Raw genomic sequence first — 17,749 nt, forward strand, 5'->3', positions numbered from 1 at the left:
TCCGGTAATAAACGCGCTAAGTTAATAAACGTAATGAATCTTTTCTCTATTTTTTTGCGTTCCCCATGTGACAGGACTTGCTGAAAACGATGGAAAATTAAGAAAGTGATAACAGTGTTCACATTGTAACACATGTATATCTATATATATGCGATTTACGACATACATGGGCGAAGTAAGCATGCTGTGTACCTGTTTTCGGAATATCTCCTGCATATCTCCCGTGTGGGACGTCCGGTGAGGGACATGGGATGTTGGAGCATTTTTGGGACATCCCTGGGAGGTTTTGTGTTGTCGGGGGTGCTATACAACGCGCTCGCAGCGCCCTCGGCCAATTTTTCGTTACGCGGTGACTCAGCTGGAAAGCGCGTTCGGCCAACTGGCATTCTAGTCGGCGGTATGCGGATGCGATCGTTGCGCCCCATCGTTCCATCACAGTGCTCGCCTCTTTCTGTATCGGCTCCGGTGCTGTTGTATTTATCTCAGCGAACATTCCGAGTTCCGTTCACTTTTTCCTAGCTTTCCAGCGGTGATGTCCAGCCCGGCGCCAGTGGAAAACGATGTATCACTACAGAACGGCGGGACGGACTGTCGTGTAAGCGAAATCGGGCAGCGGCAATGCTGTGGTCTTCCGTTGTGCGACGCCGCCATCATGGCGATTGCAGTGCCGTGCAACGAATACCTCATGCTGCCGAAATATTTCGTCGAGCCGTGCACATTTCTGCTTTTAGATCTTTCTCTGCTGACCGAGAAATCTTAGATGTGTTCTGCTTGCCGTAGCTCTTTCTAATCGATTGTAGCGTCTGCCGCTCGACCGCTGGCATTGTTCTTGTCGAATTATTTTACTGTGTCAAGGCCCCTGTTTTTGTTTCTTTTTAGTAGTGGAACTGATCGGTCAGTTGGCAACTGTCCGAGGCACCATTTAGTGATAATTAAGCCAGCATTCACGAGAGGGCTTTGCGTATGCAAACATGCATGGATACGTTGAACGAGTGACGTAATTGTGTAGGTGCATTGGCGCCTAAAATATAGCCTTTATATAATAGGTGTGTCACACGGTGCATTTTCCATCGCGATCAAGCCCGTTTGCGATCGAAATTCAAGACAGGGATTGGCCCCTTCCGCAGCTTGCGCTATGAAACCAATCGTGATCAAGCAATTCGATCCCGATCGTGCTTAATTGCGATCGAAAATGCACCATGTGACACCCGTATTAGATGGCGTAGAGCAGGCCGAGGTAACGAATACGTACTCGGAAGCAGAAACTTCGAACTGTTAGCATGTTTTAAATTTTTGTGTATGTGATTGTGGTACTGGACGATTCGGAGCAGGCTTTGTTCCTTGCTTGACTGGTGGGCTATTTGTCAATCCCTTAAACGGCGGACGAAAATGTCGCGGAGCACAAAACCGCGTATGTGAAGTAGATGGTTCTCATCCTCACAATTGAGGAACCTTCCGGGTTACGGATATAAATGCCGATTACTGAGCAGAGATGATAAAAGTTTGTTTCATAGTGGTAAAGGGAAGTGTGGGGCGTCTACACTGTTTGAGTCATACAAATGTAGCTTAGTGTGGGAGGCACTTTACCACCTACAGGAAGTATAGATATCGGCAACAAGATGGCGAGTTGGGCTAGTTGGTTGACGTTCATATTTGACTTAGAATGAAGTGCATTGAAGACACGGACACAAAGGAAGTGGACAGGACAGAGCTTGTATAGATATCAGGCTTCAAGCTCTACTTTTATATCTTCAGTAGCTGCCTGAATGTACAGTAAGTGCTTAGATTTCTCAAATCCATATCCGCCAGTGGAAAACTGCTCTGCACTGGATCGATGTAGTTCTAAGAGTATCTTAAAGAGTATCTAAATTTAGGTGTGTCTTTCTTTGTGGTTATCAGTGTATGTTGGGGTAACTTTATTCTTCCCAGTGCATAATGCTCGAAGTACCAAATCAAGCCTCACATCAGCTTGAAACGCTGTTGTGAAAGCACGCTGTTGCGTCTTGGTGTTTATGTAAAGCTCATTCAACCACTTAGCAGAAAGAAGATGCTCTTGAGACAACCTGATGGCAGCACTCCACTGTGTAGCAACTTGATATGATACAACCAGTGGAACATGTCCATTGGAGATGGAAAAACAATGTGCTCACGGCACTGTTTCACATTGGCTGTTAATATCTTGGAAGACCCTAACGCATTACTCTGTTTACAGATGACAAGCCCTGTAACTTACAATCCATTAATTGGTGAACAGTAATGTCTTATTCATTCAAATGCAAGGCATATTAGTGAAAAGCATCCACTGAGCAAGACACCATTAAATTTTTAATTGCTTTTGCATTGAACTACATGTAGATTCCAACTCCTATAGGCCTTTTGCATAATGTCAATAACCCAGCAAGCACTCAAGGCAACTATGGGTTCCCGCCACCATCGTGAAGGTGTGTGCAAGCACTGGGCACATGCACAAACAGTTTGTGGCCCGCGTGAGCTTGTCTACAGATCTCGTCAAGTTTGTTGTGGTGTTCCGACATACACACAGCATGTTTGCCGCATAACGTGACCGTCCAAATGAAACGTTTGTTCCTCATAATAGGTGTGGGGGGATCTTGACATGTTCCGACAACTGCATCACAAATGCATCGTTGACTTCTGCAAAGCAATAGTGGTGACAGGGATAGGCCTTGACTGCAGGAGCTACAACTTCATTGTTGAGTCTTCCATCATTCCAAATTCCATCAGAGCAAACTACATGAAAAAGAGGGAAGCAAGCCAAGAGGGGGGGGGGGGGGGGGAAGCACGGCATGCTGCGATATCGTGTGTAGTAGGCGTAGCAATTCTTTGCGGTAATCTCACATTCCACACACTGCATCACGGCACCTCCGGCACATTTTCTCTTAATTTTCGCGCTTAAACCACTGGACTTTTTGGCACTTCCGGCAAATGGCTGGCGCCCACGTGGCCGTTCCCGGCTGTTGTCGCTGCTGTAGGAACGGCCAGAGTGCCAGGACAACTGTATTTAGAGTGTACTATAATACGGTTGAGTGGGCCGAGTGGTGCAGCGCTCCCTAGCTGAGGCGTAAAACAATACAAAGTAGGCTGAGGGCGCTGCGAGCAAACTAGATAGTAGGGAGGCGCGTGCTGCAGCGGGTTCAGTGGGTGGGCGTCTCTGTCCCCAGGGCCGGTATGACGTAAAACTATTCCAATCTGTTTTCTGCTCACGGGGCACAGGTCACACCCATGTGGGCATAAAACAGATTGAGGACTAATGGCGGATCTGTAATAAAATTTCCAGCTCTGCCCGAAAGGCGACGCATTGATTGCGCTAGCAATCGGTGCTTCGCACGGATAGCAACTGATAGCAATGGATACGAAGAGAAGGGAAGCGCAATCGAGAGCGGCAGAAATCTAGGTGGGGCGATGAAGTTAGGAAATTTGCAGGCGCAAGGTTGTAATCACTGCAAGACAGGGGTAATTGGAGATCGCAGGGAGAGGCCTTCGTCCTGCAGTGGACATAAATATAGGCTGATGATGATGATGATGCCAAGTAAGGATATCAGTTTTATCAGTCCTATAAACATGTAAACATAGGCATACTAAATAAATTAACAAGCATGGTGTCACGCGCACACAAGCAGACATGAACGCATCTCACTCGATGACTGTGGAAACCTGCTGTCAAAACGCTGTAGTAAGCGCGCGATGGAAGCCGGCGCGCTTCCTCCCTGCTTTCATCCCTTGCACACACGAGCCTGAGCCACCATCGTTGGCTCACCCTCGCACGCTTTCACTCGCACATACAGCATACGACGTGCGGCGACGATGTTATCGTCCTTGGACTTCATACGGAACATGATGGCGACAGTATTAATGCGCCTGGAGTGTCCATAAAATTGCTGTCGCAATAATAGAAAACAGATTTGAATAGTTTTATGTTACACCAGCCCAAGGATTATTTCGGCTTTCTGGGTGTGCGGTGACATATGGTGACCCAGAAGTTATGTTACCGCGTCGATTGGACCTCACAAGTTGATAACATTTTCCGCTATCATCATGAGCCTTGGCTCGGGAATATATAGTTTGATCATAGTGCCACCGATGTTTTTTGCTTTGCAGGAAAGCATGCGGCATGTCGTTGCTCAGCCCCCTCTTCTTTATTCTAGTACGCTATAGCTACAAAGCACGCTTCTACTAAGTGCTTCGTGTTGGTTTATTCTGTGTTTCGGCGTGGTTTCGAAGTGCGCTGCCGTATTCTATTACTCCACCAAAACTCAGATTGATCTGCTCCAAAATGAAATTTTGTCTGCTCCAAACTGCTCCAAAACGCAATTTTACTTGCTCCAAAAATTGCTCCAAAATGCCTTTGGGCAGTTCCACCCGTGTTTTGAGGAATTTACTATCTCATAGAACACTTTTGTCGAAATAAAAAAAAATATTCAGGACCCCCTATACTTTTATCTGAACACTCCCAAGATGAGAAGTATACATGACACTAGTGTTGTGTCCTGTGGGCTGCTTGTTCTGTTTCTTAGCACTACCACAGCCAGGGCAGTGACAGTCTCATCTGTTTTCAGGGAAGAAAACAACTTTTCTGTGTGAGTGGGCTTATATTTAGGGCTTGCATTCTTGAGCAAATCTTACCTCAGCTAGTTCTGGAAGGATTCATGTGCACGGTCAGTCACCCCTTGCTCACTCTAACTTTCACTTTTATAAACCTTCCCAAAGCAGAGCCGTATGCTTAGATTACTTCATGGGTATTTTATAGCGAAGCTGTTTATGGCAGGCTTCCGTGCATTGTTCGTGTGCGTGTGCAAAAATGTGGGCCAATCCTGGTGATAGTGCTGAAAGGGTCCAAAGCAATGACACATACCCTTGTGGACTTACCCATTGGGTGGTGGGCTCCGGGACCTGTAACACGCCCTTGAACTACCTGTGTGTTACCTGGGACCCAAAGAGGTCCCAGGAACACAAGAGTATTAACAGAGGTTTTTAGAAAAACGTTTGTTACATTTTTTCCAAAAAAGAACTGTTAATAAATGACACAAGACTAGAGTTTTGATGTTAGTTTTTGAACAGGCATGAAGGGTGCGTGTTCGTTTAGCATTTGTTGAATATTGTTGGAAGTTTTGGGGCTGGCATGGAAGTGTGTGTCCATGTAATGTGTGTCCATGTAATGTGTCTAGTGAAGTTTTTTCATTTGGTGGCGATGTGCCCTGCGTAGACGTTGCGAGAGGCTGCGATGGTCTCGCTGACTGCGAGCTTCTTGAAGAACCAAGCTTCGGATCTTAAAGGGTCCCTGAAGCGGTTCGGACAAATTTTGTAGACGTGTAGGGTACAGCTACAGTAAAACATTCGTGTCACAATTTAAGTGAAGCGTCTCATATTAAGAGAAGTACGGACGATTACAAGTTACCCTCCTCCCTAGCCATATGCATTTTCTGTTTAACTCGTTCGCTGAGTAATTGGGGCTAAGCTCCACCTTCGCTGGCTCTACGTCATGATGTGACATGATGTCGTCTACTTCTGGTTGTTTTGGAGCCAGCGCACGAAGGCTCTCCTACCTCTCCGCTAGCCGCCTGGCCGTCGATCCCCAGCGAGAGCGATCAAGCAGCGTGCGTTGCGAGCGTTCTGTTGCAGCGCCGAGCGTGTCCAGTGTTCCGGTAACCACAGGAGAGCTGGGCGTTTTGACCGATAGGCAGAGGCGTAAACTAAAGCCCCTCCATACCACTGTGATGAAGGAGCTTCGTAGACGTACGTGAGCAGCCTGATCGGCATGCACGGTCCCGCCATCTGGTGGCGCAGAGTTTAACCAGCCAAATACAGAGCTAATATTGCTGTAACGAAGTGTAAGTCATTTTAAACATATAAAAAGACAATGTGTTCAAGATTACACTGCTCCTACCGAAAATTTGCGCCAGCAGCAAAGTAGAATACACTTGGTTACTGCTATATTAGCTCTGTGATTGGTTGAGCTTTATGCCACCAGGTGGCTGCTCTGTGCAAGCAGTTCACGTCTGTGCCTTCGTCGTCCCGTAAAACGCCCAGTACACTTACGCTTGCGTTTACCAGAATACTGGACACGCTAAACTCTATTGTGGTAGTAATACTTTGGCGTGAAGTGACGGCCTCAAACGCATAGATGTTGGCACCGTTTGGATACCGACAGTTCGATACGCTGCTGCCTAGCGGAGGGACACGATGTCGCCACTTGACATGTCGCCGATCGCTACCTTTGCAGCCCACAATGCAAGGGTGAACCGTGGTGCTCGCGAAAAGAAAGAACGAGACCAACACTGACCGTGCAGCTCTCGTTAACACATTTGTAACACAAGCAGACGACACTTGCTGTGGGCTGTAAGTGCTTTTAGTGTAGTGATACATGTCCTTGTGCATTCTCTTTCTGTTACTGTCTTCTTATAGAAACAAATTAACTAACATCTAAACTATTATGAGCAACATTTGTTCATCATAATGTTGGAAAAATTATCGATGACGCGCCCTGGGCAGCTAATCGGTTAGCTCGCCTTACTGATGTCATATGGCCAAATCGCGTCACTTGCTCAGGGGCGGCTGAAAACTCAGCCGATTGGTGTGCTGCGATTGGTAGCCATGTGCCGTTTTAAAACCTTATAATAAAGTACATGCGTTTCGTGGAGCACTTATATGTGTTAATTAATGATCAGAAGGACGTACTCTAACGACTCAGTACGTGTGTACAAAATTGTTTCAGGGTCCCTCTAAGAGCTTGACGAGCCGAGACGATGGGATCTTAGCCCAAAAGGCTGACCCACATCCACCATTTCTACTTTCGCACCGCCCTCTCTTTGTCAGCGCTCAACTGCTTGCTTGCCTAATTTCCTGCCAAGGGAGGCGGCACCGTTGTGCATGTAACGCGTGCGTGAGGTATTTGAGAACACAATTTTGGCTTCAGGCAGAGAAGAATATTTCCAGCAAAAACACATATTTTCTCTAAACTCTAGGAAGTACTTCTCTTGCGGTTTATTTCCACAATTACTCAATGAATCCGCCATCCGCAGCAATAACCAATTCTATTCGGCTTCGGAAACGGCTGCATTCACGGATCAGGTGGTCCTTAAAGATGTTGGCCATTGAGTCGGCAATGGATGCCTTTAGCGAGTCTTTCGTATTATGTGGCTTGTTGTTGGCCTCTCTCTCAACAAAGCCCCAGACATAGTAGTCGAACGGATTTAAATCTGGAGAGCTAGGAGGCCACAAGTTGGAAGTGATGTGGTCGTAGAAGCTGTCAGCCAGCCGCTCCTGGGTGACGCAGGTGGCGTGGGCTCCCGGGAGCCGAATCTTGCTGAAAGACATGAGGTCTTTCTTTTGAGACAGTCTCTATCCAGTGCTTTACAACGGTGGCAAGCACCTCCACGTATGCGGCAGCGTTAACGCGGAGTCCTTCAGCAAAAAAGTGTGGCGGCATGATGTCACCCTTGTTGCTGACGACGGCCAGCACCATCATAGACAACGTAAATTTTGTGTGCATCACTGTAGGGCACCTCATCAGCTCTTGCGCAAAGCTACCTGTCGTGACGGCAGTTAACTCTTGGTCTTGGTCAAAGTTGTTTTCATCTGAAAAAAAAAAAAAAAGAGCATTCCAGGCTCCTCAGGTCTCTTCAGCTTGCTTAGCAAGTGCTTGGACTGGTGCAGACGATTCTCCCGAGTTTTATCGGACATGAATTGCCTCCTCCTCATGACATAGGAATGGTACCTCAAGTCCTCGTGTACAGCGAGCCTGACAGTCGACTCTGCGACTTGGAGCTCCTTTGCAATGGCCCGCATTGACTTCCCTGGGTCATCACTCACGATGACTTGCAGCCGCCGGAGAAAATCGGGGGTTCTGACGACGTCTGACCGCTGACTGTGCTTTTTCCTTTTTGCCACAGATGCTACGTCACCACCAGAACACATTAGTTCTGTCCACACCTTGTAAACGAAAGACTTCGCTACGTTCAGAAAGGTGGCAGTTTCCAAGTTGCTATGGTGGGCGGCGAGGGTGACAAGGACTGCATGGCGTTTCATTTCCTGCGTCAACCTGCACACTTCGATCTTTGAACAAACTGTGCAGTATGAATGATAAGGGATCACCCAACAAGAAGCCACACACCTAGATAGAAATGATGAGCCTGCTGGTGTCTATGGCGATAAGGAATAGTGTTCTCAAATACCTCGCGCACCCGGTATATAAGACAAGGTGCTGTTCTCCATTTTGAATTTCTCTTCTCTCGTAATGGGGAGGCCGCGTGTAGTGCACACTCCTGGTGACGATTGCATTCTCGTCTCTGTTCCTGCCGTCGCTCTTCGTAGGTGTGTTGCTCCTTGGGAGTGTGGACTACGAATGATAAGGGATCAACCAACAAGAAGCCACACGCCTAGATAGAAATGATGAGCCTGCTGGTGTCTATGGCGATAAGGAATAGTGTTCTCAAATACCTCGCGCACCCGGTATATAAGACAAGGTGCTGTTCTCCATTTTGAATTTCTCTTCTCTCGTAATGGGGAGGCCGCGTGTAGTGCACACTCCCGGTGACGATTGCATTCTCGTCTCTGTTCCTGCCGTCGCTCTTCGTAGGTGTGTTGCTCCTCGGGAGTGCAGACTACAGGAGGATATAATGGAATTATATAAGAATAATAGAGGGGATATCGGAATGTATGTGTGTACCTATCATCACGATGACAACCGATCAAGACGATAAATGTGTTCGTACCTTTGTTCAAAATTCTGTGCCGCCTCTGTGTCGTGTGCTAAACAGCTTTGCTGATCATCCACCTTCATAGAGTGGAATGGCTCATGATTTTTTAACAGTGAAGCTGTTTAAGCCAACCGTAATTTGTGGTGCGTATCAAGAAGCTACTAAGAAAGAACTACTTTCTTGCCGAGGTGGGATTTGAGCCCGCGTACCCCCGGTCCCAAAGCGAGCGTCGTAACCACTAGGCTATACAGCCACGCTTGCCAAACATGCATATATGCGAACCATATGATTGCGTTCGAGCGTCGTCGTCTTCATCCACAGCTGGCGCGTTCGTACGCTCGTTCTCTGCGAGGTGAAGTTTTGCGCGCCATGAGAGAGAGAGACGCATTCACGTAGTGGGTCGGCTGGAACGCGTTGTCAGCATTGGAACGCGGTGTCGGTGTTGCAAGCTGCGCTATGCAACGCGCAGTGACGGCCGTAAGTCCGAGACGCGTTAAAAGAAATTATCATCGTCATGAGTGACAAGATGAAAAGTTTGCGCGCACTTACGAAAAATGCTGGGCTACGATCGCCCAGCTATTTCAAGCGTTGCGCGGCCGAGCGCAAGGTTAAGCATTTTTTTCTTAGGAGGATAACGAGAAATGGCAAAACAATGCAGGTAAACCAGCATTGATGAAAATTGACATGGTATGAAGATGCACAGCTGCATATGCCATGAAGTAGTTGTCCACAATTGTCTTCGCCAGTCCTGGCTCAAATTTCATTGGTAATGCTTGGAAAACAAAGAGGGAATTACCTCTTAGCAAACACCCAGTTGCATTTCCAACAGCCGATTGCGCAGAACCAGGGCAGTAGTAGTAATGGTTTTGTATTCGTGCAATTTCGCTGAGGTAACATGCTGCACGCTGCCAAAAGTGCCATCTCGTACCTCCGGAGCAAACTGCTCCACAAAAAGAGTCTAATAGTTGAGACAGTAAGCTGAAAAGATGATAATCAATAATGAAATTATGTTTACTTATTACAAAGTAATTTGGACCTCTTTTGACTGTCCGCTAAAGTGTGTACCCCTATTGCACAACGAAATTGTTCTGGGCGCTGACTTGCTTAGAGCTAGCATTTAATTACGTGCAGGTCAGTAATGTGCCCTCCTTACAAAAGTTCAGAAGCATACGAGTGAATAAGATCTGAAAAGCATTTACGGTGTGGCCTGCTGCATTGACGTATAAAGTAAAAGCCCTCCCAAAGGATCTTGAAAGCATAGATATCGGCACAGTGACTGAATACATTGGAAAATTCAGCTACTCTGCACGGCAAAACTCGAGGTGCGGGCAATTTTGGGAAAGAGTTATGACAAAAATTAAGTGTTACATTGCGAGGCACATAATGTGTGTTTGTCTCCACGTGCACCTGCTGTGCAGTTGCTGTAAGTGCTTCATTCTTTAATCTCCACCTCAGGTGTGTTGGCGAGACAGCGTACCCTTTCATGCACGTAAAGGTACCCCTGCGGAGATCGAGGGATTGTTAGAATGCCCAGTGCAGGAACCCTGAAACAATTTTGACGATTTTGCATAAACTTATTAAGTCGTAAGGGTAGGTCCTTGTGATTATTAGGTGACACATTTAAGCGCTCCGCATCAAACGTAATTTATTATAAGGTTTTAAAAATGTGCATCGCCACTGATTGCAGCGGCGCGCGCCACTGCCCTGAGTTTTCAGCCGCCTCGTTACCATCTACGTAGCGGGTGCGCGTGATGTCAATTGGGTGAGCTATCCGATTGGCTGCTCACATTGTGTCATTCATAATTTTTCTAACTTAATGGTGAACAAATGTTGTTAGCAATAGTTGGAATATTGGTTAATTTGTCTTTGCTAAAAAAAAGTAACAGTAATTTATTACTACATTCGTGCACTTCCGGCACGCAGCGAGTGTTGTCTGCTCGTGTTATACAACGTGCTCCGTGTTGACGTGAGCTGCGCGGTCAGTGTTGGTCTCGAGGTTTCTTTTTGTGAACACCATGAATCGCCTTTGTTGCATTGTGGACTGCAAATATAGCGATTAGTGACATGTCAAGTGGCGACATCATGTCCCTCTGCGAGGCAACAGGCGAGCGGAGTGACTACAGCACATCGGACTGTCGGTATCTCGTCGGCACCAGGATCTACGTGTTTGTGGCCGTCACTTCGTGCCGGAGGGTTATTACCACAATAGAGATGTTTAGCATGTCTGGTATTCCTAGTAAATGCCGGCGGACTGGCCGTTTTGCCGGATAGGTGGAGGCGCAAACTTGAGCGACCTGCAGGGTGTAGCCTCTACCTGGTGATGCAGAGCTTAACCAAACAAACACAGAGCTAATATACCACTAACCAAGTGTATTCTACTTTGCTGCTGGTGGAAATTTGCAGCAGCAACGTAATCGTGAACATGCTGTCTTTTTAAATGCTTAAAATGTTTTACACTTGGTTACAGCAATATGAGCCCTTTGTTTGGCTAGTTGAGCTCTGTGCCACTAGGTTGCTGCACTGTGCAGGCCACTCATGTTTACGCCTCCGCCCATCCGTCAAAACGCCCAACTCTGCTGCTTTTACTGGAATACCGGACACGCCCAGTGCTGCGACGGAATGCTCGCTGCTTGGATAGCTCTCGTGGAGTAGTGACGGCCAGGCCGCGTGCTGGCTCCAAGACAACCAGAAGTAGACGACATGACGTCACATCATGATGGAGAGCCAGTGAAGGCAGAGCTTAGCCCCAATCACTTAACGAACGAGTTGAGAAGGAATAGCATGGCTAAGGAGGAGGGTAACTTGTAATCGTCCGTAGCTCTCTTAATATGAGATGCTTCACTTAAATTGTGGTGCGAATATTTTAGTGTAGCTGTACCCTACGCGCCTACAAAATTTGACCAAACCACTTCAGTGAGCCCTTAAAGGGGCGCTGAAACATAGTAAGAAAATGAGGCTGATGTGTTAACGAGGCTTCTGTGAGCGAAATATTATTGCACTGCATGCAGCAGAGAATTTACAATCTTGTGCCAGAAGCAGTGACCTATCATTTGCTCTCGCTTCTGCAATGTCGTCATGCAGCATCATTGCAAGCAGCTGGACCGATAACAGCAATAGGCAGATTTTGTGATTGTGAAAACGTTCTCATTAATACAATTATTGCTCATTTAAGTTTAATAAAGGAAAAATATATATCTCTGCGATCTGAAAACGACAGAAAAACCATTTCATCTTTGCACTGCCGGTCTAAACACGACAGTTGCGTGTTGCTACGTCTGCTGTGCTTCAAGGTGAAAAGTGTAGCGTGGATATCGCGGTGGGGCCAGCGGTGCATTGCTCCCTTGCCGTCTCCCCTGTGTAGGTTCTAGCGCGCTAGTGGAAATGAAAGGAGCGAGAAAGTGCTCATCGGTTTGATAACTACGCCTCACTTCGCTTGTGCGAAGATATTTTGTGGCTGGATATTCGTGAGGCGACGTAATTTAATAGTGATGTCTTTCTATGACAGAAAAATTCATGGCTACATAAAAAGTATGTTTTTGGGGAATTATTTGGGGGTTAAAGGGTTAAAACTAATTCTGCATTTTTATTATAAATTTAACTATCCCAAGCATGCAAGTAGGTGCATATAGCTTGTTCAATATGATTGTTGGAGTTGCGCTTCAACTCTATCCCACATACATTAACGAAACTAAATTTGGAGCGTGGCATTTGTTTTATGGCATTATTATGTAGTCTACAGTTTTGTTGAGGCTTTGGCATTGTGCTGCTAAGACCGAAGGTGCAGGATCGAATCCCGGCAGAAGCGGGCGCATCTTGACACGCATGGTGTCCATGACTGCAGCCGATGCCTCTGGCGGCGGCTCGACAGGTTTCGACCAGACACTCGTCGAGTAGCGTTGGAAGTCGCTGCCTCTTCTCACCTTGCAACGTTTCAATATACCAAAACTTCCTGTTGTAGATCTGTGTTTACTTCTGTTTACACAATTGCATCACGTGCAACACATGCACCTGTAACACTCGTAACACAGTCTCGCTGTTCAACCATCTTCACGGAGTGGAAGGGACTGTGATTTTTTTCTAAGCTTTTAGAAAGATGTTGGGTGGAAAGCAATGTTCAGGTTGCCTTTTATCTGTATGCATCTTGTACTCTACTGACCATGGGTAATATTGAACAAGGAAAGCACTTGTTCAGAACTAAGCACTGCTGGCATGTAATATAGTTTGCATGTAGTATGCCGACCACCTATTCATGATGTTACACTCGTAAATGTTCCGACTGCTTGCAATGCCTGGCTTTGTTTGTAAGTAAGCTTAGGCATACAGAAGTGCTGCAACAGGGCACTTTGTGGCACTGTTTCAGTAGGTTTACTTGATAGCAATGAAAAGGTGACAGGTGAGGCACTAAACTTGAGCTGGTTTATTTGCAGTCCAAAGGTGCACATGTGCGCTCTGCAGTCAAGCCAGTTTGTTACCTATCTGGACCTCTTCTGCATGTCGTGTCTTTTTATTGCTATAAAGATGTCAAGTGAACCACAGGCCACTCAACCAGGAATAAATCTTAAGCTAAAAAGTGGTGACAACTTAAACTGTACTGTAGTAAATTATGCTTATGCAGTAGTAAAAAGGTCACTTGCTGTGAGGGGAAACTATTAATAAGGCAAGAATGAAAGACATGTGGTGGTGTCACTTTATAGTTTCTGCACCAGCTGTTCACGTTGTCGTGGATTTTTGATTGTGTCTGTTGGGGTGTAGTTCATAAAAGGACTGCATTCTACAGAGTGCGCCATAATTACTGTCACATGCTTTGATCGATAATTGTGCCTTTGATTTTTTAACATTTCTCCGCAACGTTTCATCAAACATTTCTTCAATCTTTCTTCTGTATTTTGATCGTGTTTCATGCTACTTTGTTTATTTTTTGGAAAATGGCACGCCCTGGATCACACTGACCCACAGTATCGTCATTGAGCGAGGCCGGACACTCTCCTTCTAAGGTCACCAAAATTCTCTGCAAGATTGTCCACTGGGCTTTCCATTGCGGCACTCTTAAGGACGTAGCCTGCAGTGGTCGACCTGCCTCTGACTTCTCACCTGAATAAAGTTGCGAGGAAGAGAATCCAATGCCAGTCGCAGAATTTGTTGGCGACAACATTGAGAAGAGCCGTGCAAAGGGAGGTTTTCCCCTACGAGTTCTAAAGAAATGAAAGCTGGGAAAAATGCTGGCTGCTGTTGCTGGAACGAAATGGGGAACACTTGGCAACTGTGAGAACACTTCAGGACTTTCTAGTGCTTGTTCCAACATCGGAGCTTATTGATGCAGCCAGTTGGACAGTTTTTTGAAACTCCCATGTGGTGTCTGTCATGGTTTGAGCTGGGGTAACCATCACTGGCCGCTTTCCTCTTGTTTTTGTGACAAAAGGCACAAAGATCAACCCTCACACATACTTTCAAGATATCCTAAAGCCTCATTCGCTGCCCTCGTCCCTGTCCCATTTTAGCGAGTAGTCTTAGGTTTAGCAACTAGACAGCCCTGTCAAAAAAAGCAAGTGACTCCAATTGGGAAATTTCCAATCATAAATTAGTACATAACTGGACCAATTGAACCAACTAGAAAGTGACCAATTGGTTTTTGTTGGAGTGACCAATTGTACCCGATGGGTGCCACTTGTTTTGAAACCAATTGGTTGGAATGACCAAGTGCACCAATGGGCAATACCAATACACATGTATATCCCGCAAAGCAAACCTAAATAGGATTCCAGCTGTCAGAAATGGGTTTACTATAGCCTTAGTACTGCATTCATCATCATCATCATCGTCATCATCCGCCTATATTTATGTCCACTGCGGGACGAAGGCCTCTCCCTGCGATCTCCAATTACACCTGTCTTGCGCTAGCTGATTCCAACTTGCGCCTGCAAATTTCCTAATTTCATCACCCCACCTAGTTTTCTGTAACTCTAATGATCCAACAGTTACCCATCCTACGCATTACATGACCTGCCCAGCTCCATTTTTTCCTCTTAACGTCAGCTAGAATATCGGCTATTCCCGTTTGCTCTCTGATCCACACCACTCCCTTCCTGTCTCTTAACTGCATGCATATACAGCTATAACTCGTTCCAGTTTCCTTGAATGGGTTCATAAACTGAAAGTATGATTTCCCATTTGGTTACATTCTAGCTAGTTTATCCCTATTGGTAGTCCAATTAGACTCAGTTGGGAATGTAAGATTGGCCTAGCTGGTTCAAACTGGCAAGTCCAATTGAACTCAATTGGTTGCATCCCTGATTCAATCGTAACCAATTCGAGGTAGAGATCTCCCTAATAGGCCCAGTTGATTCCAATTGGCAAGTCCAATTGGACTCAATTGGTTTCACTTTGACTCAATCGTAACCAATTGGAACTAGGGATTTTCCAATCGGTTCCAATTGGGTCCAGTTCATTTCAATTGGCAACTCCAATTAGTTTCTTCTCTGACCCAATCGTAACCGGTTGGAAGTAATGATTTTCCAATTGGTTCCTATTGGTCCCTATTGGAAAAGATAATTGGAGTCAATTGTTTTTTTTTTTGAGTGGGAGTGCCTCGGCACAACAATTGAAGAGCAGATGAACAACTGGTGTCATGCTCTCAGGCCCGACTTCATTATATCTGAAGAGTGGCCGGCAAACCACCCACAATGGATTTCTGTGTGCGGGCAATTCTTGAAAAGGAGGCCCTTCACCGCACCAGCATAGTGGCCCTGAAAGCATCGCTGGAGGGCCACAGTTGAAGCGCACCGAGATTGTTTAAAGGGCTGTGATCAAGGCCAAAAGGGGAGGCATTGAATCAAGTATTTTGTGTTGCATTCCTAATATATTAGGTAAATGCCTTGCAGAAGATTTGCTGTGATTTTTTAATTCCCAATGAAAATGTTAGACATAAAACTTGAAACTTGTGACAGCATTTATGGCGCACCCTGTAAAGAACGAAACACTCAGCGTAGCAAGTGTTATTATTTTTTTTCCTGCTCTAAAATGACCCTAGTTAGTGAATCTACTTTGAAATTCACGCTGTTGCACTGACGTATTGATGCTGCACTTTTGGTGCAAAATCAAACAAAAAAAGGCTTGTCCGATGTTTTGCTTAGCTCAAGCTTTTTTTGTTGCCAAGTGAAAGAAAATTAAGTGCTTCTCACTAGTGTCTCTTCGATAATTAGGTGTGTGCAAGCACAGGAGCTCGACTTGTGCGATGAAATATGTGTCGTGTTGAATAACTTTTTTTTTTACAATACTCACAATTCCTTAAGAGGCTGCTTCGGCATCCTGTTGCTACAAGGGATGATGTACATGGTGTGCGAGTCCTTATATCAGATTGTGCTTGAACCACAGCTGCTGGGTTCTTATCATGCTCTGTAAAGCACTTGTTTCCCCAGCCCTCGAAAATGCAACGGTATTAGCTATGTAATGCTCTTTGTTTTGTCAGCATGAAATTGGTGACTGAAAGACGTGCCTTTAGAAGTCCTGAGCAACATGTGAAACAAAGTCCTTCTCACCCATGCTCACTGCATGCCTGTCCTTGAATTGCAGCCCGAGAAAGAAGAGGCCGAACATCCATCTGAAGCCGAAAACTTGGCCGATGGTCCTCCTGCCAAAAAGCCAGCACTGCAAGGTACTTTCCCGCCAATTGTGCGACCATTTTTGAAGGATCACACTGTAAACTTGTTGCTTGTGTGCTGGTCTTTGTTTGTATCTTGTAGCCTTTCCACTTTGGAAAATCATATTCCTGGAAGTAGGTTGCGAGGGAAAATCGCCCAGCGCCAAGGTAAACAGGACAATCTGTTTTGACTTAGTGATCACAGCTGCTAAGTACGGGGGTCTTGCTGCACACCACCTTTATTCACTTGTTTGGCTCGAAAGATTACTTTGTAGCATTTGAGTGTAAAACCTGTAATGTGACTTTTGCTTATCTTCTTCCCATTGTGGTTGAGGTAAAGTAAGCTACATTTTGTGCACGGCAAGCTAGCTATTCTTGAGTAGCATTTTTGCAAATATCTCTCTTCTGTTGGTGGCAGATGGAGTTTTGTGACAAAGGGCTGTACCTGCATACAAATCTGTCTTTTTTTTTTCTCCTTCTTCTTTTCTCTTTGGCACTGGGTGTGTGTTTTTTAGCACCAGAAGAGCTGCATCGACTGATGGCTGCCTTCCACGGCACCTCCCCTACCCCCAAACTGGCAGGTGTAGGTAGTGCCTCTGCAATTGGGCACCTGCCAAACACACAGCTGCCTTAACTTTTCCAGGTGACACTATGTTTCTGTGATGCAGTAAAAATGTGCACTACCTTCTCTGGATTAATGGCAGGCTAGTCCTGCAAGACAACTGTTTTCATTTCTCTTTCTCTCTGCATACATTCCCTCTGCTGCGTTGCTTCAAGGGACTATAAACACACATTTTACATAAACCAGAGAGCTCCAGATTCTGCTGATGTTTGATCAAAAAAAATCTACAGTTGTTGCCAATTGCACTGTGATGTTCCCTTTGTGCCATCCAGCTCCAAAATAGCATTTCAGAAAAAAATTGTGCCAAGGAATCATAAGATGTCTCACTAGTAAAACCAAAACGTCAAGTCCACTGTCATCGTCATCATAATGGAGGTGCACCGAGTGGCCATAGCCATGGATATGGCCCGTGCCATCGGTCCTTCATTTTCTGTTTTCGCTCTTTTGTTATATTTCTCTCTGGTGGAGGTTCCAATGTTCCGCCAATGTGTGGTCTTGTTTTTTGTGCCGTTTGTGTTGAGTTCTGTATTCCTCGTACTACTGTGGTGTGGAGCTCACTCAAGAAGGCTGTTGGACCAAAAAGCAGTTTCGGATAATGTTTGGTGGCACATTGTTTAGCATAGTTGTTGATTGTGCCACTTTAGAGATGCCTTTTAACACACGTACTCAACCGCTGGCTATGAGGGAAAGACAGGGAGGCCAATAATTTGCTTATCAGCCTGGCGGCCTTCTTTGCAACCCTGCGCAATTGCAAAAGCAGATCCCGAGGTTGTAGTT

At 45.9% G+C, this 17,749-nt stretch overlaps 1 protein-coding gene across 9 annotated transcripts in view; it reads left to right on the top strand.

Annotated features, from left to right (window-relative positions):
• Positions 1–405: 405 nt before the first annotated feature.
• LOC119456419 (poly(U)-binding-splicing factor half pint-like) overlaps positions 406–17,749 on the top strand; it is a 75,414-nt gene continuing 58,070 nt past the window's right edge. For 2 of the 9 annotated variants that reach the window (XM_037718171.2, XM_037718202.2), the window contains exons 1-2: positions 407–595; positions 16,284–16,365. In XM_037718171.2, coding sequence (XP_037574099.1) covers positions 533–595; positions 16,284–16,365 — 145 coding nt within the window. In that variant the 5' untranslated portion in view covers positions 407–532. Of the gene's footprint in view, positions 596–16,283; positions 16,366–16,453; positions 16,519–16,865; positions 16,994–17,749 lie in introns of those variants that run through there. The other 7 variants (XM_049664701.1, XM_049664720.1, XM_049664704.1 and 4 more) reach the window with 5 other exon arrangements.

This window comes from Dermacentor silvarum, chromosome 1, assembly GCF_013339745.2.
Source record: "Dermacentor silvarum isolate Dsil-2018 chromosome 1, BIME_Dsil_1.4, whole genome shotgun sequence".
Taxonomy (NCBI): Eukaryota; Metazoa; Arthropoda; class Arachnida; order Ixodida; family Ixodidae; genus Dermacentor; species Dermacentor silvarum.